The sequence below is a fragment of the Sardina pilchardus genome, chromosome 13 (assembly GCF_963854185.1).
Source record: "Sardina pilchardus chromosome 13, fSarPil1.1, whole genome shotgun sequence".
Taxonomy (NCBI): domain Eukaryota; kingdom Metazoa; phylum Chordata; class Actinopteri; order Clupeiformes; family Clupeidae; genus Sardina; species Sardina pilchardus.
Genome location: NC_085006.1, coordinates 28,853,107 through 28,880,531, shown reverse-complemented (window position 1 = coordinate 28,880,531; position 27,425 = coordinate 28,853,107). Strand labels below are relative to the sequence as shown.

At 41.3% G+C, this 27,425-nt stretch overlaps 1 protein-coding gene across 1 annotated transcript; it reads right to left on the bottom strand.

Annotated features, from left to right (window-relative positions):
* Positions 1 to 12,578: 12,578 nt before the first annotated feature.
* Positions 12,579 to 20,978, bottom strand: LOC134099235 (uncharacterized). Its single transcript, XM_062552026.1, has 4 exons — positions 20,831 to 20,978; positions 20,207 to 20,530; positions 13,580 to 13,839; positions 12,579 to 12,641 (listed from the first exon to the last, which is right to left on the bottom strand). Exons 1-4 carry the CDS (start codon positions 20,976 to 20,978, stop codon positions 12,579 to 12,581), a joined length of 795 nt encoding a protein of 264 aa, XP_062408010.1.
* Between the last annotated feature and the right edge of the window lie 6,447 nt (positions 20,979 to 27,425).

Below are 27,425 nucleotides of genomic sequence, written 5' to 3'. Positions count from 1 at the left end.
ATAACTTTTATATGGCCATTTTCATTTTAAAGTTCTTCAGACACCTAAAAGTCATAAAATGGTTCAGAAGTTCAGAAATGAGCACCCATTTCAGTCTGACCTGCAGAGCAATTTGCTAACAGGTTTGTCTGGGTTCACCTGGGCTGCTGCATAGTGGAATTAAGGAGATTACTTATGAAAGTATCCCAAAATTTGCCACTGCTATTTTTCAGATGCCCCAAAAGACGGAATTCTTTACTTCATTAAACTTTTTGCATCAATTAATATACATGTTACTATTACTTTTTGTGTCTGCCCGTTTTTATGTCCCGGCCGCAAGCCCTAGACCGGGATGTGACATTAATGTTACCTGAGACAAAAGCGAGCACCGCCATTGACATATCCACGTCCAAAGAGATTTCCGTAAAATGGACAGGTCTCCCTCCCTCTTCCTTAGTTCCTTTGGTCTCTTTCACATTCGCCTGTTCTCAAATAAGTTGGGAAAGGTAAGTCAGATATCAACATAGAAGGCACCATTCAAAACAAAAATTGTGTTACAATAAATGATCCATGTTGGAATTGTTGGCTCACCAATTACATTATTTCTCAATGTATAAATATATCTCAAAATAACAGTTCCATGAATGTCCTTAAACAATAGAAACAGCACTTAAATGTACACTGGTCAGCATACATTTACAAACCCAATTTACACACCCATGTGGACTAAATAACAATAAAAAAAAATCATCTTTTGGAATAATGCCTTAATAAAAAAATGATGAAAAGTCCAACCTTCAAGGACACCAATTTTCTTGAATTATGTATCGTAATTTTTTTTTTTTTTTTTTTTTTTTTCAATTCAATTTCAATATCAGATTTTTAAATGCCAGTCATTTCATGGATTTAGGATATTATGCATCCAAATAAAGTGTCCTTGGCCTTTGAAATTAAAATTGCCCCACATCATCACATACCTGGAGATTGGCATGGTTTTATTTCAGTTAGCCTAACAGCTGGTTTGATTTGATGCCAATCATGAGATATGGTGAACAGTAATGTGATGATGTGGAGCTACTTTTTGCTCATGCATGTACACTTCACAAAGCCACACTCATCCTCATATCAGTCATCGTTTTTTTTTTAAGTATATTTTTTTGGAAGAAAATACAGTATATGTATGACAGGATAGTGGAGAGAGTGCTCCCATGTGCTATTCCGTCACACATTATAGTCATCCTTCTTACTTGCTTAGAAAAGCGCCACGTTTTATTTTGTCTCACCATAGTCGTGTAACTACTCGTGCAACTGTATTTCATTAGGGAAAACGTGGAGGTGTTTCGTCGCTTCTAACTTCATCTCTGTTTGGATCCGAGTGAATGAACTGGGCTAGCTAAGTGCTATCAAAGTAGCGCCACGTGCCAGAGCCTTTGAGTGCACGCGTTGAAACACGAGAGGTAAGTATCAACTCGTCTTAGTTAAGGGAATAACGTAGTTTAATAATTATGAGAAAACGGTGGAGTGTTCCTTTAATGTCATTACACTGTAGGTCAAATTGAGTGCCTGTCACTTTAAGAAAGAGTAATTCAGTCATGGTTTTCGGCTAGTCTAAAATGATGCCTATAATATGTGGAAGCAATGCTTGTTTTCTATGTAATTCTATGTAGTCAAAAAACAAAAGTGGAAGAGCAGTAGTGTACTTTCAAGTGTCATTCATATCACTGTGACTAGAACTTCGTAAGCTATCCGACAGAGACGAATGGTGCGCTGCATTTTGCACTTTTGTCTGTCGCAGATAATTTATCTGCGCTGAAAACTTACAGACAGATATTAAGGGCCATTCACACCAAGAACGATAACGATAACGATAACTATAACCATAACGATAAAAGCGTCCACACTGGCCAACGATAAGAAAAGTCTCTCCTCATGTTAATGAATGTGATGGCTAGAATATTATGGGTGCTGATTGGCTGTTAGCTTTTTATCGTTCTCAAAATCGCTCTGAAAGTGATCAACAACGATATCGTTCTTCATGTCGTTATCGTTATAGTTTAGGTGTGAACATTGTCATTAACGAGAGCGATATTTGTTTGTAGTTATCGTTATCGTTATCGTTCTTGGTGTGAACGGCCCTTTAGACCTATACCTGCTGTTGATCTAAAGAGCCTATCTATGCCTTAAATTTGTCCTCTGCACTACAGAAGTGCACTACAGATATTTGTTTGTTTAGCTTCAAATAGTCTAGGTTTCGTCCATCTACTTTTGAAATGACATTACGCTGAAGCCCTGGTAGATGAGTGTTTGGTCCTATCTGAAATTAGCAGTCTAGCCAGTGGCGTCTGCTCAGCTACTAGTGCAGAAAGAATTTCCTCAGTGTATATTCACTCATGCGGCCTACCATAACTTCCCAACTGTGCACTGTAGCCCATAAACTGCATGGCAGTTCGCTAAATTTTATATTTTTCTGTAAAATAACTACATGCATTTGTTCAATTTTATGAGGCAGATTTAATAGGCTATTCGGAACGCACACATTTTGTCTGCGCAGGAGAGAGAATGATCGCGTACGCTACGTAACGGTAGCCTCGCGAGCCATCCACGTACTTCCGGCCAAGGATTGCCTCCACATGGTAGTATTATGGGATGGTTAGGACCAGGCTAACGTAACGGTGCATCTGACGCAGAAAGAAATACATATTTTTTATAATCGTGGGTGTTGGGCCCAAGGTAGTGGTAACTACCATGTCAGAATATTGCCATTGTTCTTCTTGTCCATGCAAGTCGGAAAATACCACACCAAGTATGTGATAGAATGCACAAAATGAAAGCAGTCATAGAACCACTTCCTATGTGTGTGTGTGTGTGTGTGTGTGTGTGTGTGTGTGTGTGTGTGTGTGAAAAATGCATATGAATACATGTAGTTACTGAAAAAAGGACAGATGTAAAGGCAGAACAAGAAAATTGTCTTTTAGTGTTATATGCTTCAATCACACTCACAATGAAAATAAAAAAAAGTGTAAGAGACTGTATTGTCACTATTTGTCTAACTCCAACTGCTACAGTACATGACTATATGCACAGAGACACACAAATTTAAATGAAAGTAGATATAGAGTTTCATAAAGCTGAGCTGTGCCTACATTATTAAATACATGATTTCATAGCAGGTCTAATAGAAAATAAGCGTTAAAGGAACACTTCACCGTTTTTTCATATTAAACTATGTTATTCCCTTAATTAAGACGAGTTGATACATACCTCTCACGTTTCAATGCCTGCACTCACTGGCTCTGGCGCGCTGCGCAACTTTGATAGCATACAGTACTAACTTGCCTTAACATAGGGTGACCAGACGTCCCCGTTTTAGATTGCCTGTCCTCGGGAAAATACAAAAAAACGACCTATGTCCCTGATTTTTGGAGATAAAACCTGTATGCATTTCAATCAGATTGATGGTCACATTTTTGGGATTATGTCCCCGTTTTTGGATTCGGACTTCTGCAGAGCATCCACTTTCGAAGGAACATATTGTAAGCCTAATACTGAATATCCCTGTTTTTTAAACAGGTTGGTCTGCAAACCTATAGAAAAATGTCATGCAAATCATTTTGCAACCCATCTGATATTTTTGCCGACCAGGTTAGGTGAAAAAGTGGTATCTGGACTGGACCCCTAACATGCTTTACAAATATATTAAATCAAAATGTCCTCACATTATATTTTAAGATGATTAATACTATTTATCAAGCATCATATGACAAACTTTGAAAGAAATCCAAAATTCCAGTACCATAATAATTTCCCATAGCCATGGCTTGTAGCCTACAGTACATTGATTTTGCTAAATTTCTTCAGCTAAGAGGTTAATACATGTGGACAGTTAATAATATGTTTTGCGGCTTATACACAATGTGGCTAATACATCGTAAATTAATGTGGCTAATACATCAGAAATTAAATATAGGCTAGTGATGAAATTACACAACCTCACATAGGCTATATGTTATTGCTTCTTTCTGGCCTGCTAAATTGACTAATGAAATCTGCAATCGACTTGTCTTATCTTGTCTAAAGTAATCTGAAAGTCTGCATTAACCAAACTTTTTATTTTGTAATTACAGTATAATTGCCATATTCTGTGCAAAGGTTTGCCTGCTCATAATACATTTTACCAGACTGTTAAAATCTCTTATATTGCACAATTGCCTAAGCCATATATATTTTTGCCCACCCACCTGCTCTAGCAAGATGCTCTGAATCTGTAGCCCAACTTCACCAGTCCAAAGATGCAGCAATTCTAATATTCAGGGTCTTATAAAGGAGCTTGGCAGATGTACACCTTTGTGCACCTGTTCCATCTCCTTTTAAGGAAAATGGCCTGACTGACTTTACACCCACACATGGGAACTCCGCCCCCCTACAACTTTTAAAAGTTTCATGTCATGTCATGAGATATGTGACTCCCCCACTAAACTCAAATGTGAAAGTACAATGAGACACAATGCGTGCACTTTTGATGTCAACTTGTCTGTATCTCCTATTTGTGCAATTTATACGCATATATCTCCTACTCATGCAACTCATATAAATGAGACCCGGTCACTTTGCGCACAATGCTGTTTTGAGAAAATCCACTATAAACAAAGTTCCGGGTTAAAATGTTGAATTTCACATTTTCGCATAATTCGACAGTGTACAGTCTACAGTTTCATATTGTGAACTCTTTTCACTGAAAAACATACTGTACGTTTTGACTGTGAAATACGCGGTGAAGAATCTTTAGCAGTCGTTCCCGTTGTCCACGCTGCTTAAACAGATGATTTCTCCTCTTCTGGCATATCGTGACGGGAGAACCATGTCAACTTTGGATGCGGTTATCTTACCGATACTTTGTGTAATACACAATATACATATCATTGGAAAGCTTAGTTTATGGCTGTTCAGGTGAACACAATAACTTAATTTAGTACATTTTACCAAAGCGACTGGTTTCGCTTTGCAGGGTCACAAATGAGTGTGTGCATGTGTGAGTTTGATTTTGTCTATAAGAGTATGTGTGTGTGTGTGTGTGTGTGTGTGTGTGTGCGCGCATGTGTGTGTGTGTCTGTGCGTGTGTGCATGTGTACGTGTACGTGTGTGTGTGTGTGTGTGTGTGTGTGTGTGTGTGTGTGTGTGTGTGTGTGTGTGTGTGTGTGCGTGCCTGTGCCTGCATTTTCATTCTTTACTATGGGGGTGCAAATCACAAATGACTGGTTATAAACTAAGTTGATGCTGGCTCTTGAGACCAACATACCCTAAACATTTCGGCATCCTTGGTGCCACGGTTCAGGTATAGTTATATACGAAAAACAGCATTTTTTGGGGTTTCAGGGGGGCCAGCGCGGGGTTGGAGTGGCCCCCGGGGACCAAACAAAATGTTTCTGTAAAAGTCTACTGGGGCTCCATGTCCACCAAGTTTAAATAAACTTAATTTAGGCTCCTATACGCTCATCATCGCTAGCTATGATCGGATTATTGTGAATGGGGATTTCAATATCCATGTCAATAAGACGACTGATGATAATTTATTTATTGTTTTGCTTTTATTTTTCCTTCTAATTTAATTGCTTTAGCCCCCTGGCGCTTCTCACACCAGCTACCACTTTATAAACCACTGCTGCAGGTCAGCTTCCTGTTATTGCTGCCGAGAATCTGCAGCACAACTTGCTGTTGCTACCACTTTATGCGAAACTTTCACCGGTTGGTGTTTGTGGTATTTCACATCCTTTTCCTGTAGCTTTTCCGTTCTCTCAATGCTTCTTTAATGTGTTTAGAATTTATGGTAACACTTTAGTTTGGGGTGTCGCTGTTACAGTGTACCTACCTAATTAGGTACAGTGGTACAACCTGTGTAACAACATGTACTATCAGGTACTATCATTGTACTTGCATTATGCATTTGTGGGTACCTACATATAGTTGTTACATTGTAATACTGAGTACTTAACAAAACTTTACCAATTTGCCTACATTTTTCATCAGAGGCAAAGGGCTGACCTGAGACCTGCTGGATGGGGTAAATCTGGTCATGAAAGATTTGATATACAAACCATTCTTAGCTCCAGTCAAGGGGTCATTGTCTTCAGCTGTGCTGCTACAACCTTGTTACGGGTTTATGTCACTGTATCAAAGAGTAATAAGTGAGTACCAACACAGTTGATAAATGTAATAGCTGCACTGCTACACCTTTGTTACTCTTTGATACTGTGGAATAAACCTGTTAAGTGTACCAGTCAATTACTTGCATGCACATATGACATGTATGTTGTGTCTTTGATGTCTTGGAACATGCCATTACCCTATGTAGCACATGTATCAACTGTGCTGGTACACACTTATTACTCTTTGAAACAGTGCCATAAACCCGTAACAAGGTTGTAGCAGCACAGCTGTTACATGAAGACAATGACCCCTTGACTGGAGCTAAGAATGGTTTGTATATCAAATCTTTTATGACCAGATTTACCCCAGCAGGTCTCAGGTCAGCCCTTTGCCTCTGATGAAAAATGTAGGCAAATTGGCAAAGTTTTGTAAAAGCACTCAGTATTACAATGTAACAACTATATGTAGGTACCCACAAATACATAATGCAAGTATGATAGTTGAATCAATGATGAAAAATCCAAACTGTGGAATATTGTCAAAATTTGATTTTTTTGTGCACAGGTCAATGGTCAAAAACTACCGGTGACAGTTTTACTGAACTTTCATAGAACAAGGGATATGTGAAAAGCAGATTAAATTCTTTCATAGAGGCATGGAATTTGGATAATCTGTAGGAGCCCAGAACATTTTCATTTCTAAAACAGAATGTTCCTGTCCTTGATTATGATTGGCTGAATCACGTTCGATGCCATTGTAAAACCCAACGTGAACATACACCTTGACCGCATTTCATTCTTTCGTAATGCGCTACTACAACTTACACAAAAGTTAGAGTAGATGCGTCTCAATGTTGCATGGCAACCATTCAGATGGAGGAAATATATTTCTTAAGAATGATATCTATGAATACATTGTACATTTTCCATTGATGTATCTTTGTTTCATTAAATCTTTCCAGATAGACGTAGTAACCGTTTTAGAAAAGCAATAAGCCCCTCAACTGTTCTAAAATTAGTGTAAACTAAGACCCCTTTAATATATATATACTGTATATATATATATATATATATATACAGTACAGGCCAAAAGTTTGGACACACCTTCTCATTCGGACACCCCTTCTTTATCTTCATACTATATGACTATGATAATTGTAGATTCATACCGAAGGCATTAGAATTATGAATTAACACATGTGGAATTATATACTTAACAAAAAAGTGTGAAACAACTGAAAATATGTCTTATATTTTAGGTTCTTCAAAGTAGCCACCTTTTGCTTTTAATACTGCTTTGCACACTCTTGGCATTCTCTTGATGAGCTTCAAGAGTCACCTGAAATGGTCTTCAAACAGTCTTGAAGGAGTTCCCAGAGATGCTTAGCACTTGTTGGCCCTTTTGCCTTCACTCTGCAGTCCACACGGTGGTTGGAACCAAAGGTCTCCGATTTTGTCTCATCAGACCAAAGCACAGATTTCCACTGGTCTAATGTCCATTCCTTGCGTTCTTTAGCCCAAACAAGTCTCTTCTGCTTGTTGCCTGTCCTTAGCAGTGGTTTCCTTGCAGCTATTCTACCATGAAGGCCTGATTCAGGCAGTCTCGTCTTAACAGTCGTTCTAGAGATGTGTCTGCTGCTAGAACTGTGTGGCATTAACCTGGTCTCTAATCTGAGCTGCTGTTAACGCACGATTTCTGAGGCTGGTGACTCGGATGAACTTATCCTCCGCAGCAGAGGTGACTCTTGGTCGCCCTTTCCTGGGACGGCCAGTTTCTTTGTAGCGCTTGATGGTTTTTGCGACTGCACTTGGGGACACTTTCAAAGTTTTCCCAATTTTTTGGACTGACTGGCCTTCATTTCCTAAAGTAATGATGGCCACTCGTTTTTCTTTACTTAGCTGCTTTTTTTCTTGCCATAATACAAATTCTAACAGTCTATTCAGTAGGACTATCAGCTGTGTATCACCCCTGACTTCTGCACAACACAACTGATTCCAAAACCCATTTATAAGGCAATAAATCACACTTATTAAACCTGACAAGGCACACATGTGAAGTGAAAACCATTTCAGGTGACTACCTCTTGAAGCTCATTCAGAGAATGCAGAGTGTGTGCAAAGCAGTAATCAGAGCAAAGGTGGCTACTTTGAAGAAACTAGAATATAAGGCATATTTTCAGTTGTTTCACACTTTTTTTGTTTTCCACATGTGTTAATTCATAGTTTGATGCCTTCAGTGTGAGTCTACAATGTCAATAGTCATGAAAATAAAGGAAACTCATTGAATGAGAGGGTGTGTCCAAACTTTTGGCCTGTACTATATATATATATATATAGATAGATAGATAGATAGATAGATACTGTGTATATTAGCATTTTTGGTATCTTTAGGACAATTTTCTAATTGGCATATTTCCCAAAATGGCTGCCAAAAGAGTCTGATGGAAAATAAGAATAACATATTTCCACACCTAATGGATCTATTTTGATATTATATTATTAACTTGCCATCTACATTTTGTCCTCAAGCATTAAGGGAAAGGTCATTCAACCACCTACACTACAGTATGTTCTTTAAAAGCCTGCACCTCTGTATCCACATGAACAATAGTTAACATATGTCCCACCACCATGCCATGCACAAAGTTCTCTATTGTATACTGTAGGTAATGAATGCGCTCACACAGGCATCATTTAAAAAAAAAAAATACAGCTATTAAGGGGGACACTGTTATGAAATGTAACACTGGTCTGTGTGGATGCGGTTAAGATTTGTATTCATTCATTCGAATATTATTGTAGTACTTTTTTCACACTATGTTTTCGATTGTAACACCCTGTCGGTCAATAGCGAAAGTCAATCAAAAGTGTAAAACCTTTTGTCTGTGTTCTCGTTGCTTATGAGTTCAAGAACAGGCAAGTGCAGGTGCATATGGCAGGGGTTAAATTGGGATTTGTTATGTGTGTGTGTTTGATTAATATAAACCATTAAATCAGACTTTCTGGAGTTTTGTGCAAAGAAATGGAGGAATCAAGTCTTACATGATCTGTACACAACTGCAAGGTTAAGAGCCTTTGCATTGTTGTGTATCAACTGGTTTTAGAGCATTTAGCATTTACATTACAGTTAAACAGTCATCACTTAATTACACATTTACCTTGTTATGGCATAAGAAGTACAAACATAATGCCCCCATGTTGTGAAAAAGGTCAAGAAAAGTGAGATGCTTCATTAGTAGCTAAATCATGCAGCATAGCATGAGCTGAGCTTTATTTGTGCTTCCACATCCCACGCAAGTAAAGATCTCTCAGGAACATCGTTGTTTTGTCATTATGCAAAGCTGATGATCATAATTCATGGCATTGTATTGGGCCAGCAGTTGTTTGCTGATGGACCTGCAACAGGTCTATGAAATTAGGCTCATAAAAATAAATGGCCCGCCAGAGAACAAACTAGTCTAAAATCACCTTAATATTTTAGCAATTAATTCGAGGGTATAATTCATTGTATGAGGATTCTGTTGTTCTGGTTGCCTTTTTGCGGTAGCATATCTGCTGTGCAGTGTGCTGAGCCCCAGAAAGCCCTGGCCCAATTTAACCACTGCATGTGCTTGTCACGCACACATTGTAGTAATGGAAGATGTGGTAGACTGCACATCCAGGATGTGGTTTTAAGATGGTATTCAAGATTAAGTTAAAGGGCAAGGTACAATAATAATAATGAAGTTTATTTTATATAGAGCCTTTCTCAAACCCAAGGTTGCTTTACATAGTAAGGCAAAAAAAAAAAGACTGTACAAACAAATAATACACAATAAAATATGAAAATACAACAATACAACAATGAAAACACAAAAAACAGGCAAACAATACAACAAAGATAAGCTGATATACTGTACAGTGTTATGTGTTGGGTGTGGAGGAAAAGGGATCATTAAACAAAATGTGTTTTGAAGAAAGGAAGAGAAGGACTGTCACGATTCACAAAGAGGTTGGGGGAGGGAGTTCTAGAGTTTGGGGGCCATGGCACTGAAGGACCTGCCCCAGGGTGGAGAGTCTGGTGTGGGGGATCACGTTGGGGGGATAGATAGCGGGTTATGGTCATAGGATCTGAGGTTGCGGATGTAGGGGGAGCAAGATTGTGGAGGGCTTTGAAGGTGAATACTTTGCATTTGGACGGAACTGGTAGCCAGTGGAGTTGACGGAGAATGGGGGTGATGTGTGCTGATGAATTGGTATGGGTGGGCAGGAGCCTGGCTGCAGAGTTTTGAATGGATTGCAATCTGTGAAGGGATTTAGCGTGGGGACCAAGGAAAAGTGAATTGCAGTAATCTAGTCGGGACATAATGAACAAGTGAACCAAAGTCTGTGTATCACTAACGCGGAGGTGAAAGATGGCAGTTTTAGCGAGTGTTTTGATATGAGGATCAAAAGCTAAGGGTGGAGTCAAAGTGTATGCCAAGGTTTCCATATATCCATGTGGCTGGTGATTAGGTCAGCATAGTTGATCTGTTGACTGCAGATTTAGGGCATTTGTTGTAGGCAGCTGAAAAAGCTGCTCTCAAACACTACCCACTTTATCAAAAGAGTCAGTGATGTAGAATAGGTTAAATAGACAGATATCTCAAATGTGAAAAAATCAACCTCAAATGTGTAACACTGCAAGTTTTTATCTCTGTTTAGACACCTGTGCGAGCAACCTTAGCGTATGATTAAAATAATGATAGAATAAATATGAATACAAAATCATAAAACAAACAAAACAAAAAAACATATAAAAAACAGAGGCTATGTGTGTGTATTTCACACCAAATAAAAATATTTCCCTCTCATAACTTATTTAAACCTGGCAAACATTGGATTTAAAAAAAAAAAGCCATGAAAGTGGTCAGAGATAAAGTCCAAATGTAAATGTAGCCTACCATCTAAATGTAGGGTAAATTTACCCCTTTGGCATATGGTGTCACTGGATAGCAACTATCTCAAATTATGCACCTTGACAACATATTTCAGCGTTTTTTTCTTTCTTTTGTCATTTCACCCACATAAGAAATTAACAGGAAAATAGTCAACAAACAATAGTAAACTATAACCACAAACTATGCTACTTTAAAATAAAGTAGGCTAGCCTGCTAAATCAGATCCTGTCCAGTTCCTAAGCTGTCTGTACCACGTCCATTACACTATTATTACGATTACCACTGGCACCTATCTCAGATTATTTGTTGACATCAAACCGAGGAACGAACACAAGTTTACCCGACTGCTGTTCTCGCTGTTCATTCTCATGAAGTTTCAGCTTTCGCTCGTCATGGCCTGAAGGATAATTCGGTGATAATGTTCTTAATGTATGAGACTGTCGCAACTGTAGGCCTACCTGTCGCTGGCTTGACTGGCGAGGGAGGAGGCGGAGCTACACAACTTGCATAGCGACCTCAAACTGCCTAAAACAACTTGTTTGTAGATCATGTCTGCAGTCAACTGTTGCTGTGGTACGTTATGAACACAGCGCATGCACGCGCAAGGAAACCGGTATGGAGAAACCAAAATGCCCACAACACGTCTGAGCACAACAATGACGTGTTGTGGGCATTTTGGTTTCTCCATCTACGCGGTTTCCTTGCGCTGTTTGTTTTAGGCGGTTTGAGGTCGCTTTTCATGAGCCTATCAGCTAGAGCGCTACATTACAGCCACTCGAACAAAAGACTTATAAAATATGTTTTGCACACTAGCATTAAACTGGATTCGATCCCTCAGAGAATCAATCCATGTATTATACCTTCATGATTTACTGAGACAACTACACCTTGGCATTTACAGTGCAAGTTTTTCCATATTTTGTTTCAGACTCAACTTGAAATGGATTAAAAACATTTTCCTCATTAATCTATTCACAATACGACGACACTCCACAAAAAAAGCAGATGTTTGGAGTGTTTTGTGAATTTATGAAAAATAAAAGACTGAAATATAAAATTCACATAAATGTAAATCCTAAATAATCAGAAATGCAAATAGGCCTAATCAAACTTTTAAAAACTATTATAACTTACTGTATGCATTTAGGTGGCTACTAGAAGACAAACAAAATCAATCTCACAAAGAATCACAGACAGAGCAAGGTTTCAATAGGGTGGATAACACATCAGTATGGGAAACAGGTTGAGATCAAAATGGTCAGAAAGATTAAAAAAGCACAAGATGGTCCAAAACCAAGGCAGACAGAGACAATCAAAACACAGAGAGGGCCAGAGGAGGGATACAAGTGAACAGAGTCATGGGATACTGACACAACAGCTTTCAAATCCACATGTACCAGACCAGTCTCAGTTATAGTTTTGATAGATGACGTCATGCTCTTCATACTCTTTGCCTATGGCAGTTGGGCCATGTACAGTAGTTATTCTACATTCAGTCTTCTTCCAGGACACCATAGACGTACTGTATGTATGTTCCCTACTTCCTCGGGTGTCCCACTCCCACCAGCTCCATTGTGAAATCCATATGTGTTTGCAGAACCTGTTAAAATGGAGTGTGGAAGGCCACAACACATTTCTAATGCGCAAGCGGAAAAAATGGATTAGGATGTCATTTCAGATGTTACGTTAAAATTAGGACCTCAGTCCTACACATATTTATCTAATTAATGAGATGGTTTGACTAACTGTTTCACCCAGGGGGTCAGGATTTGACTGATTAGCTTCGCCGATTAGCAAGGCACTTCCTCGTCGCCATTTTCCAGAAATACATCATGTCCGGTGCCGTTTCTCCTCATGCTGATCAGATGCTGATTGGTGGCTGTTCCACTCTCAGCTCATGAACAAGCTTAGTGTGAGCACGAGCTCTCCTGTACCTTACGTCAATCAGTAACCTGCCACTTAATTGGCTAAGCAAAACGGCACCGGAAACAAGCCCCTTGAAACGCCATGTTGAAGCCTGAAAAAATCGTTCAATTTTGGCATTTTTCACTAGCCTAGCATTCCCATTGAAATGAATGGGGGCGGGACTTGTTCACTTTCTCCAGTTCTTATAATACCTCCATGGTTTCACCCAGTGTTCATCTGGATTGTGCGCATGTGTGTGGCACTCATACACTTTTTCTTCACCAGGTAGAGGATGGCAGGGATCAGCAAAAGTAGGAACAACCCTGAAATCAGAGCTGCTCTGAACACTACATCTTAGCAACAGGCTCTTTTGGGTAACACCCAAAATAGGAACAGGTGGTGATCAAACTTGGCAGGAAGGAGAGAAAGCACAAGATGGGCCAAAGCGACAGAGACAATCAAAACACAGAGAGAGCCAGTAGAGGACGACAAGAGAGTCTCAGGACCGGGATACGGACAGAACCGCTTTTAAAGGGATATTCCACCATTTTTGGAATTTTCCACCTCCTCTCGAGCAAAACAATTGATATTGCCCGTGTGTGTTGAATTGAAGGTGCAGCTGGACAGGGTGACCTCATAGACACAGCTGTAGTTGCCCTGGTGGGAGTAGTCTGCCTCAGGAATGTAGAAGGAGGCTGAGTGGTTGACGGCGAGCTGAGTCCTGGTGCTGTTAGACCCATCTGAGATGAGGTGGAAGGAGCCTCCTTGGTGCTGTGGCTCAATAGAGCAGATGAGGGAGAGGCTGTGGCCCCTGGTCACCTCTGGCCCCTGAGGCCCCCAGAACAGCCCTCCATCTGGGGCACTGAGAGAGATGTTGGGCTGCACAAGCACCACTGGGGAAGGAGGCAGTTTATCAGAGGAGGATTAATATGAGATGACACGTCAATAAGAAATAGAATGGCTCTTTACGCAAGTCAACAATGCCTCAATAACTTTGTTTACAGTATATCCACAATTTTATTGTAATTATTGAATAGTGGACTGTGGATTGCAGACCAGGGCCCGTATTCACAAAAATGTTTAAGGCTAAAAGTAGCTCCTAACTGGCGAATTTAGGAGAAACTCCTAAAAATATCGGGCATGTTACTCCTAACTTTAGGACTCCTTTTTTTCACTAAAAGTAATTCACAAAGAATAGAATAGAATAGAATAGAATATATACTTTTTTGATCCCGTGAGGGAAATTCAGTTCTCTGCATTTAACCCAATTTAACCGAATTAGTGAACACACAGCACACAGTGAACACACAGTGAGGTGAATTACACAACCCAGAGCAGTGAGCTGCCTGCCCAACCAGCGGCGCTCGGGGAGCAGTGAGGGGTTAGGTGCCTTGCTCAAGGGCACTTCAGCCGTGGTGGACTGGTCGGGGATCGAACCGGCAACCCTCCGGTTACAAGCCCGATGCGCTAACCAGTACACTACGGCTGCCCAAAGCATAAGCCTAAAAGTAGCTTCTAAGTCTAGGACAGCTTAAAAGAATTCAAGAGGACACCTAACTCACTAAGACCTATAAACAAACAATCCTAAACCACTTTTTGTAGGATTCCAAGTGACAATGTTTTGAATGAACATGCTTTTAAAGGAAGTCTCAATTGCAAGGGAATAATTGTGCATTGTAACTACAGTATAGGGATGCAATAATAACACCAACAACCAAAACCGTCATTACGGGTGAGCTAAATAACATCTCATTGTTAATCAAATGAAATAGTTTCTCCTCTTTGTGAATGTAGGCTACGTGTTTTCATACAGATTCATTCTAAACATGTTGCAAACTGCTTCAATCCATACTGCTTCAATCCATAATGTATTTCATTATGCTACAGGGATATTTGCTTTGTCTTGCTCTTTATTCATTTAGGCCTATTTATTCATCATCTTCCATCCTTCACAGTACTTATAGCACACACATTCTCAGCTAAGCCAACTAAGACCTGTCACCTGTCGCTCGTCATCGTAAGGGAGGTTTTTGCCATCATTCCCACATTATAATCATAAGTCAATCAAGTCAACGTCAACCATAGCAACGGAGCTCTTATCTTATCTTGATTAGTTGACATTTTTCCTTACTAAGAGGAGGTCTGAGAGGCTTTGTGAATAACTTTTAAGAGAAAACTTCTAACTAACATCTTTTAGTGCGATTTAGGAGTACTCCTAGTGGTAAAATAAAATGCTTTGCGAATACCGGCCCAGGGATTGCAGTTAAAAAGTTTAAAGTTTAATGTTATAAGATGGAAGTTTTCATATAAAATAATATCCTAACTCCTTATGTCCAAACCTGTAAATCTTTACCACATTACTTAACAAAGTGCCGAAACCACTTAGATCATAACGAAATGTCCAAATCCTCCAAAACACTACTTACTGTAACGAAACACAGACATATGTCCATATATATAATTGGATTACCTATTACAGAGAGGCTGACTGTATCACTTTGGGGGGATGTAAATTCACGTCTGGAAACGCTTGTTCGATACTTGCAGTAGTAGGGTCCTTTATGGATGAAGTCCACTTGTGGAATGGTGAAGAGGGCAGAGGTTCCAGTGGTGCCCTTTGTCTCAAATGACCCAGAGAGCTGCTGTAGGGTGAATGTACCACCCAGGTGCTGTGTGGAGATGGAACATCTCATCTGGACTGACTGACCCAAATAAATCTCTTATCCCCTGTCATCCTCTTCATACTTGTTGTTTGTGGCAGTTAGGCCTTGCTGCTCTTCTACATTCACATAGTCTTCTTCCAGATCTCCATCAGCGTCTTTACCGTGATCTCTGGTGAGCAGGCAGGTCTGCATTTAAATAGATCTTCTCATCTTCATCAGGTGACCCACCATCTGGTCCATGATGAAGTCTGTATGTGTTTGCAGAACCTGTTGAAATGGAGTGTGAGAGACCACAATACATTCTTACACAAGTGGAAAAGATGGCTCTAGGTATTTCAGTCAATAATTGAATGGTTGACGGCACATTATAATGGTTTAGTATTTCAAAGCTTTACATATTATTACTGTTTCTCAGGAGAGAACCATGCCATTAATGGAGAATTCAGGTTTGAGGCTCAAAAGGGGATTTATTGAAAAAAATTTGAAAGAGTCAAAAAGCAGACTCGAAAACTCGAAAACCTATCCTGGCTCCGCCTGTCGTACTTCCGCCCACACTGAAAATTGATTGGTTGACTTACTGGTTGGCATTAGGGAGCCGGTATCAATATTCGGAGACTCTAGGAACTTCCGGGAGACTTGGGATTACCCAACATTAATGATTGAACTCCAATGTTTTCAAACTTCAGACAAGTGTCCACCGCCAACCAGGAAATACACGTTTGCCAATGGATCTAGGCCAGACTCTGATTCTGAACTTCCTCCAGGAGTTGTTGGAGCAGGGGAAAGCTGCATCAACTATTAAGGTGTACGTGGCGGCTATCTCAGCTTGCCATTTTGACATCGGAAATACAGTACTAGCCCAGGCTCTCATCCTCTGGTGATACGTTTCACGGCAGGCGTGAGATGTATCATGGTGCCTCACTCCGTTCTTTTCCCGGCATGGGATCTGTTAGTGGTTCTGCGTGCACTGGCGGAGCCGCCCTTTGAACCTCTTCAGTCAGTGGACATTAAGACGTCGTCACTCAAAACTGCATTAGGCTACTGGTGGCGTTGGCCTCCGCTAAGCGAGTGAGATACATGTGCTCTCAGTACATCCTTCCTGTTTACACTTCTCAGCTGGTGGTGAGAGGGTAGTGCTACTGTATGTCCCAATGCATCTTTCACCAATAAAGTGGTCACAGCGCCTTTTCAGAATCAGAGAATTGAGCTGTCTAGTTTTTCACCGCCTCCTTTTGCCTCGGTGGAAGATGAAAAATGTAATAAGTTATGTCCTGTGCGTGCGCTGTGTTTTTCCCTGGATAGCACAAAGCGGTTTAGACGCTGTGAGCAGCTGTTTGTGTGTTATGGGGCGGCCTCAAGGTGTAAGGCCCTCTCTAAGGACAGGCTGGCGCATTGGATAGTGGAGGTACAAGAGCATAGACTTAGAGCTAGGGTGACCATACATCTGGATTTCGGGAGGACAGTCTGGTTTTCGAGCCCTTTGTCTGGACCTCTCTCTGCGTGAGGAGTAAGGCGTGATTGTATACGGTAAGTGAGCTTTGTTTGGATGTGATCTGGCGATCAAGTCCCATAGAGTAATAGGTCTGGTCCCTACTCAGGGAACCAGTGTTACAGTTGTAACCCAGACATTATCAAGAGGTAAATACTGCCACCTAGAGGTGAAACCAAATGTAAAAATATGTTTGAAATACACATACTGTAGTGTAGGCCTATGTTTGTGATAAAAACAGACGGCAAAATCTGTTGGCAAATGACAAAATCTGATTGCAAATGACATTTTAGTGTTGTATGAAGTGTAACAGTGTAACAGAGGTCGTCTCTCCTAGATCACTCTGTGTTGTGTATGAAACGATGGACGCCACAACTGAATGGAATTTTGTTGCTTTATTGCTCTGAGACATTAGAAAAGAAACAAAATAATCAGGCATGGAGCGAGCCAGGCGCATCAGGGATCCTCTGCCTCAGGACAGTCACAAAAGAGCGTGACAAACAATTACGGTCGCACAAATTTACATAAAAAAATATTTTCAAACAATTATACAATACGTGGCATAGCACAGATATTAGGGAAGAAAGAAAATTATCAGGCATGGAGCGAGCCAGGCGCATCACAGCTCCTGCCAAACAGACCAGTTAAACCACTTATTACAGTAAAACATGACATATCTGTCAAGTCAACACCACATGGCATAACGCAGATAGCAGCACGCTTACTAGTTACTAGCCTAATACACCTGCAGCACGCTAACCGGCTGCAGCATAAGAAAACATTAAACATTTACTCCAGTGTCATACATTTCATAGATGTTGTCTGAGGCAGTTAGGCCATGCTGCTGTTCTACAATCTCGTAGACTTCTTCCAGATCTCCATCAGTGTCTTTACCGCGATCCTTCTGAACAGCAGTCTTGACAACGTTTGCATAAATGTTCTCATCTTCATCAGGTGACCCACCATCTGGTCCATGATGAAGTCCATGTGTGTTTGCAGAACCTGTTGAAATGGAGTGTGAGAGACCACAATACATTATTACACTAATGGAAAAGCTGGTTTATGGTATTTCAGTCATTAATTGAATGATTGATGGTACACTTTATGGTTGAGCCTGGGTATACCCATGCTGCCTTGCGTATGATTTCATTAGGCGCGTTCAAGTTCAACTCCAAATGACCTCTTGCAGCAACGAGAGCTGCCGGTGACAGCAGGGGAGGGGATACAAACGCTGCTATGAAGTTGTGCACTCTCTACTTCCTGTAGTCTAGACTTGACCATGTAAAAGCCAATTAGGGCAAAGACCTGACGTTATGAAGGCAGGGTCTAGGCTCCGCAGCGCTCCGCAGTACCTAGAGGGCTGCTGCGCCGCTACTCAGCAGCCGCCTTGCCATGCCTTGCTCCCGTGATAAGTTGAGGCCATGTGATACTGACTGCCGAGTCGAAAACACACCCATCTAGACCATCGTGGACAGATTTTTAACCACGTGCATCAGTTTTTGTGCTGCGCAGCCATCTTGAACGCGCCTATTCTTACAGCTAGGCAGATTAATTTTCTCCTCAGCTAGGGATCCAATCGCAGAAGGGGTGTGTGTGTGTGTGTGTGTGTGGGGGGGGGGGGGTTCTTTTGAAGTAATAAAACACTCTACATATGTCACCTGGAATAGGCTAATTGATACGACAGCAGGGGTGGAGCAGAGCGGTAGATAAAACAGAGTGGCGACACTCCCATAGACCTCCATAGGAAAAAATGGCAGCGCTTTTTCCAGGCTATTTCCTCGTTATGGGGCTTTTGGAACTGTTTACAGCCAATCTCTTGGTCAGTAGTCAATGAGTTAATTGATAACACCTTCCAGCATCAGAAGTACATCCCACCCTCCTGCGATTCAGCCATTCAGCACAGTTTTTTTTGGAACTGTTGATCATGGCGGCAACATCAAAGAGTGTCGCAACTCTCTCTATCTATGGCTCTGGGGTGGAGCTACATGGTGGCCAGGTGGGGCCACGGCCACCACTAGTCAAAGCTCAGCCACGCTGTTTGCCCCCCAGCCTCGTTCAGCAAAACGTAAATAATAATAAGAATGAATTTCAATTCAATTCAATTAAAAAAGAAATAATAATGATTTTCAACGTTTTCAATTTTAGGCAACGGAATGTATTGGAACATGCTTCATGCGGCGCATACTTGAAAATGGTGTAATGCTAACATGCCGAAGCTAATCTGCACGGTCTTGACTCCCTGGATAGTAACCAGCAAGAAAAACCCAGAAAATGCTCTGCAGACCAAGGCCGGAACAAGGCTTTTAAAGAGGGTAGCCAAGTGCACTACATCTTGGCTAACTGGATCACCTGGTTGGGAGCAAACACAGAAAATTGCAGCTAACACAACATTCCACTCACAGCCAGTAGGGTGTGCTAAAAACCATAACTGTAACAATAAGTTAACTTATTGACAACCTTATTGGGCAGCCGTGGCCCGTGGCCTACTGGTTAGGGCTTTGGGCCTGTAACCAGAGGATTGCCAGCTCAATCGCCGACCAGTCCACGGCTGAAGCACCCCTGAGCAAGGCACCCAACCCCTCACTGCTCCCCAAGCACCGCTGGTTGGGCAGGCAGCTCACTGCTCTGGGTTAGTGTGTGATTCACCTCACTGTGTGTTCACTGTGTGCTGTGTGTGTTCACTAATTCGGTTAAATTGGGTTAAATGCAGAGAAACGTATTTCCCTCACAGGATCAAAAAAAGTATTCTATTAATATTCTATTATTCAACAATAGCAATAAGAACTTAAGGGGTCATAACACATATAAATTAATGAGCAAAAATGATAAGTTCTACTAATAGATAGTATTTAATTAATGAGATGATTTCCAACTCACTGTGTGCAACAGTGTTCATCTGGATTGTGTCCATCTGTGTGCCACTCAAACACAGTTCTTTTCTTTTCTTCACCAGGTAGAGGATGACAGGGATCAGTAGGAACAACCCTGAAATCACTCCATATCTAATGATGGGAGCCATGGATGCTGGAAAAGGAACAGGAAATTACAAGAACAAACAACAAAGACACACATAAACAAACAAATAACACTCAGGTGCTGGATGTTTACTTCTTATGATGACGGTCAGTGGTGCTGTCTGTGTTGACTTGAAGGTGCGGCTGGACACAGTGAGCTCATAGACACAGCTGTAGTTGCCCTGGTGGGAGTAGTCTGCCTCAGGAATGTAGAAGGAGGCTGAGTGGTTGATGGCGAGCTGAGTCCTGGTGCTGTTAGACCCATCAAAGATGAGGTGGAAGGAGCCTCCTTGGTGCTGTGGCTCAGTAGAGCAGACGAGGGAGAGGCTGTGGCCCCTGGTCACCTCTGGCCCCTGAGGCCCCCAGAACAGCCCTCCATCTGGGGCACTGAGAGAGATGTTGGGCTGCACAAGCACCACTGGGGAAGGGGGCAATTGAAGAGTTCAGATGCAAAAGTCTTGAAACGCATTCAACAATGCTTCAACAACTTTGTTTATATCCACAATTTTATTGTAATTATTGAATAGTGGACTGTGCATTGCAGACCTGGGATTTCAGTTAACAAAAGTGAAACATTTTCATAGGTCTCCAAACCTGTAAACCTTTACAACATTACTTAGTTACAAAATGTTGAAACCACTTAGATCTTAGCCTTATTTCCAAATCCTCCAAAACACTACTTAACAAAACACAGAAATAATTATGTCCAGCACATTACCTATCACAGAGAAGCTGACAGTAGCACTTTGGGGGGATGTGAATTCACGACTGGAGACCCTTGTTTGATACTGGCAGTAGTAGGGTCCTTCATGGATAAAGTCCACTTGAGGAATGGTGAAGAGGGCAGAGCTTCCAATGGTTGTCATTCTATCAATAAATGGCCCATTGAGCTGCTGTAGGGTGAATGTACCACCCTGGTGCTGTGTGGAGATGGAGCATCTCATCTGGGCAGACTGACCCCAAGAAACTTCTTTGCTGGTTTCCAGTGTAAGAGTTGGCTTCTGTAGGACAACTGGAAAAGAAATTAGGGTGAGAAGCAAGAGATAAACAAAGTAGAGGGGCACTTGGAGAGTGCTGGACTAGACCCTTGTTGCCTATGGGGACTATTTTCAGGTGCTACGTGACATCACTGCGCCCATGGTGCGTTTGCAATTTTCCTTGATTATTACGCCAGATGAAAATGTGGCTCCATGTCAAATCAGCCTAGAAAATCGGCAGCTTTCATTTTCAGTTTGTCTTATTGCACTTTCTAACTTCAGAAGAGACACGTTTTAAATGGGAATATTACCAGAAATCTTAGTCACTTTTAAATGTGAGGCTAGCAGGCGAGATGCTAATGGTCTAAACTGATTCAATGATCTATATACTAGGCTGAAGCTAAAAGTTGTATCGCCAGACTCACAGAACGGCTGGATGAACGGGGAAATGGTAAATATCAATTGTTTTGCTCGAGGCGAGGTGAAAAATTAGCTTAATTCCAAAAATGGCGGAATATCCCTTTAAGGTCCCATCTTTATTTCCAAACCCTCCAAAACAATACTTAACAAAACACAGAAGTATGTCCATATATGATATAAGCAAATTACCTTTTACAGAGAGGCTGACAGTAGCACTTTGGGGGGATTTGAATTCACCTCTGGAGACGCTTGTTTGATACTGGCAGTAGTAGTCTCCTTCATGGATAAAGTCCACTTGAGGAATGGTGAAGAGGGCAGAAGTTCCAGTTGTTTTCTTTATCTCTGTAAATGACCCAGAGAGCTGTTGAAGGGTGAATGTACCACCCAGGTGCTGTGTGGAGATGGAGCATCTCATCTGGGCAGACTGACCCCAAGAAACCTCTCTGCTGGTTTCCAGTGTAAGATTTGGCCTCTGTAGTACAACTGAAAAAATAAGAAGAGATGCAAAAGTCAATCAAACTAGAGGGGCACTTGAAGAGTGTAGACCTCTGCCAGTGGCAAACACTTTGTCTCATAATGTTCCTGAAAGAAGAGTGAATACTGCTACTGCTACTATAACTATTATTATTATTATTATTACTGCTACTAGTACTACTACTCCTACTACACAATTCATTAAAGGTTAGGCAGCTGGAATATGGATTGTTTTAACTAAATCAATATCCTACCCAGTAAAATCCCATCCTTATTTCCAAACCCTCCAAAACACTATTCAACAAAACACTGAAATATGTCCATATATGATATATAATCACATTACCTTTTACAGAGAGGCTGACAGTAGCACTTTGGGGGGATGTGAATTCACAAATGGAAACATTTGTTTGATACTGGCAGTAGTAGGGTCCTTCATGGATCAAGTCCACTTGAGGAATGGTGAAGAGGGCAGAGGTTCCAGCGGCTATCTTGGTCTCTGTAAATGACCCATTGAGCTGCTGTAGGGTGAATGTACCACCCTGGTGCTGTGTGGAGATGGAGCATCTCATCTGGGCAGACTGACCCCAAGAAACTTCTTCACTGGTTTCCAGTGTGAGAGTTGGTTTCTGTAGTACAACTGGAAGAAATAGGGTGAGATGCATAAGACAATCAAACTAGAGGGACACTTGGAGAGTGCAGACCTCTACCAATGGCAAACACCTTATCTCATAATGTTACTGAAAGGAGAGTGAATACTGCTGCTGCTGCTATTATTACTATTAGTATTACTACTACTACTACTAGGCTACTACTACTGCTACTATACTACTACTGCTGCTGCTGCTGCTGCTACTAAATTCATTAAAAGTTAGGCAGCTGGAATATGGATTGTTTTAACTAAATAAATATCCTAACCACTAAGATCCCATCCTTATTTCCAAACCCCTCAAAGCAGTACTTTACAAAACACAGAAGTATAATGATCTATAATCACATTACCTTTTACAGAGAAGCTGACAGTGTCACTTTGGGGGGATGTGAATTCACAACTGGAAACATTTGTTTGATACTGGCAGTAGTAGGGTCCTTCATGGATAAAGTCCACTTGAGGAATGGTGAAGAGGACAGAGGTTCCAGTAGCTCTCTTTGTCTCTGTAAATGACCCATTGAGCTGCTGTAGGGTGAATGTACCACCCAGGTGCTGTGTGGAGATGGAGCATCTCATCTGGGCAGACTGACCCCAAGAAACCTCTCTGCTGGTTTCCAGTGTAAGATTTGGCTTCTGTAGTACAACTGAAAAAAATAGGGTGAGATGCAAGAGACAAAATTAAAAACTAGAGGGGCACTTGGAGAGTGCAGACTTCTGCCAATGACAAACATCTTATCTAATGTTAAAGGAGAATGAATACTGCTTCTATTACTGCTGCTACTATTACTATTACTGCTGCTGAATCCAGTAAAGATTAGGCTGATGGAATATGGATTGTTTTAGCTAAATCAATATCGTAACCCAGATCCAATCCTTATTTCCAAACCCTTCAAAGCAGTACTTTACAAAACACAGAAGTATGTCAATAATGATCTATAATCACATTACCTTTTACAGAGAAGCTGACAGTGTCACTTTGGGGGAATGTGAATTCACGAATGGAAACATTTGTTTGATACTGGCAGTAGTAGGATCCTTCATGGATAAAGTCCAGTTGAGGAATGGTGAAGAGGGCAGAGGTTCCAGTAGCTCTCTTTGTCTCTGTAAATGACCCATTGAGCTGCTGTAGGGTGAATGTACCACCCTGGTGCTGTGTGGAGATGGAGCATCTCATCTGGGCAGACTGACCCCAAGAGACCTCTCTGCTGGTTTCCAGTGTAAGATTTGGCTTCTGTAGTTCAACTGGGAAAAAATAAAGTGAGAAGCAAGAGACAAAATTAAAAACTAAAATGGCAGACCTCTTCCAATGGCAAACACACCTCCGCCAAGGAGCTTATGTTTTCATTGGGGTTTGTTTGTCTGTTTGTCTGTTTGTTTGCAAGATAACTCAAAAAGTTACTGATGGATTTCAATACATTTTCAGGAAAGATCTGAAATGACCCAAAGAAGAAACAATTACTGTACATTTAGCAAGTGATCCGTATCACTGCCTGGATCCAGGAGGCGGTTATGTTTTTGATTGGCGGACGTCTGAGCTCTCAGAGTAATTTTAGTCTCATACCGTAATTTCCCAACTATAAGCCGGGGCTCATACATTTTGCAAAAATTCTTCAGATATGAGGTTAAAACACAGGGACAGTTGAAATGGTATTAACATGGTTTTGTTTCTTTTAACTTGCATAAAACACTGTCCTGTGGCTTATACTGTATACAATGTGGCTAATACACAGGAAATTACTGTAATATTACTGAAAAGAGAGTGAATACTGCTGCTGTAACCTCAGTTGTGTGGAACCACCGCAGTCCAGCCCTGCACATGCCCGGACTTGAACCCGTGAAACAGCAGCACTTCGAAGTCGAGCGTACTAACAATCCAGCTAAAAGCCCAGGCTACTAGCTTTCATGCCAGCAGCGCCCCCTTGAGGCATCGGGGAGTGAGGTTTACTAATGTTTGATAAGCACAGCTAGCTGGCATCCGTTACACTGCTATTACTACTGCTGCTGCTACTACTACTACTGCTACTACTAAATTCATTAAGGTTAGACAGGCGAAATATGGATTGTTTTAACTAAATCAATATCCTAACCACTAATATCCCATCCTTATTTCCAAACCCTCCAAAACACTACTCAACAAAACACAGAAATATGTCCATATATGATATAAGCACATTACCTATTACACAGAGGCTGACAGTAACACTTTGGGGGGATGTGAATTCACGCCTGGAAATATTTTTTTGATACTGACAGGAGTACGATCCTTCATGGATAAAGTCCACTTGAGGAATGGTGAAGAGAGCATAGGTTCCAGAGGTGTTCTTTATCTCTGTAAATGACCCATTGAGCTGCTGTAGGGTGAATGTACCACCCAGGTGCTGTGTGGAGATGGAGCAATTCATCTGGGCAGACTGACCCCAAGAAACATCTTTGCTGGTTTCCAGTGTAAGATTTGGTTTCTGTAGTTCAACTGGGAAAAAATAGGGTGAGATACAAAAGTCAATCAAACTAGAGGGGCACTTGGAGAGTGCAGACCTCTTCCAATGGCAAACACCTTATCTCATAATGTTACTGAAAAGAGGGTGAATACTACTGCTGCTGCTATTACTACTGCTATTACTGGGACAGCCGTGGCCTACTGGATAGGGCTTCGGGCTTGTAACCAGAGGGTTGCCGATTCGGTCCCCGACCAGTCTACGGCTGAAGTGCCCTCACTGCTCCCCGTGCGCCACTGGTTGGGCAGGCAGCTCACTGCTCTGGGTTAGTGTGTGATTCACCTCACTGTGTGCTGTGTGTTCACTAATTCGGTTAAATTGGGTTAAATGCAGAGAAACAAATTTCCCACACGGAATCAAAAAAGTATATTCTATTATTACTACTAATACTGCTGCTGCTGCTAAACTCATTGGGTTAGGTTGCTGGAATATGGATTGTTTTGACCAGTGTTTCTTAACTGGTGGGTCGGGACCCAAAAATGGGACCCCTTATCAGATCTAATGTTGTACCTTAATTTTAATTTGAATTTCCCCTTGGGGATCAATAAAGTATCTATCTATCTATCTATCTATCTATCTAATAGATATAATGTATGGGACGGGTCGCGACTTTATGAACATTGGAAATTGTGGGTCCCAAAGTCAGACCAGTTAAGAACCACTGGTTTTAACTAAATCAATAACCTAACCTCTCCCATCCTTATTTCTAAACCCTCCAAAACACAGAAATGCGTCCATATATGATATAAGCACATTACCTTTTACAGAGAGGCTGACAGTAGCACTTTTGGGGGATGTGAATTCACGACTGGAAACCATTGTTTGATACTGGCAGTAGTAGGATCCTTCATGGATAAAGTCCACTTGAGGAATGGTGAAGAGGGCAGAGGTTCCAGCAGTTGTCTTTAAATGACCCATAGAGCTGCTGTAGGGTGAATGTACCACCCAGGTGCTGTGTGGAGATGGAGCATCTCATCTGGACTGACTGACCCAAAGAAACCTCTCTGCTGGTTTCCAGTGTAAGACTTGGCTTCTGTACCACTGGAAAAATAGGGTGAGATGCAAGAAATGAACAAACCTCCAACCTCCAACCTCCAAACATCTTATCTCATAATGTTCCAGAGATGAAGGTGAATACTGCTGCTACTATTAGGCTGCTGGAATATAAACTGTTTTAAATAAATGAATATCCTAACCACTAAGATCCAAACCTTATTTCCAAATAATTCAAAACACTACTTTCCAAAAAAAGTTAAATATGTCCAAAAATCACTGGAACTGAAAGAGAAGTGCAGAGTAGTGTGTAACCAGACAAACAACACAGAGAAAACATAATGAAACACACATGATATCATGGCAGGTTTTTAATTGTGTTGCATGCACAAGAGGGCCATAAGGGTCCTTCTAATAATAACTATGCTTAGTGTTTTGTTAGGATTAGACCATTTACCAAATTATTTCCATCATTGTGTGCCTGGTTAGCTGACACCTCTTTACTCACCTACAGTGATGCTAATGGGCTGGCTATGAGTAGAGGAGGAGGAGTAGGCACATGTGTAACTGCCCTGATGAGAGGAGTCCACATTAGACAGAGTGATCGTAGCGCTGCTCTGGGAGTAACGAAGAGCCTCTGTAGTCAAGTGAAATCCATTTCTGTACAGAAGTAAGTTGCCGTTGCACTGGGATGCACTCCTAGAGCATGCGATCTGAACAGTTTCTCCAGCTGAGACTGCTGAGTGTGAGGATATGAGAGAGATGGACGGAGCTGGAAATGGAAAATTGTCACATTCACAAAGATTCACTTGATTGCTTTTTTAGCAAGTTTACTTTTATCATTATGTATTTACTCACCCATGGAACAGCTTACCCCTGCATCCTCACTATGGTCACAGTTATGATTGCTAATGTAGGAGCATTGGGTCAGAGACTGTTCAGTACCAGAGCATGCAACATCATCCATCCAAATCCTCCCTGTGCCTGCACCATAGGAGGCTGTACTGAGTGCACAGCCACACCCCAGCTGTCTGCACACCACCTCAGCATTACTCATGTCCCAGCCATCATCACACACAGTTCCCCACTCGTAATAATAATCCCCAGGCTTAAACACCTCCACCCGACCTGAGCACCGACTGTTCCCATTCACCAGCCTGATCTGGGCAGCAACTACAAATAAATACAACAGACACAACAGAACACTCATAGTCAACGCTGTCAAATGCCATTATACCATCATGGTGGATGGATATCTTGATGGTTGTAAAAACACTATCAAGAGGTTTAGATTTGAGATGT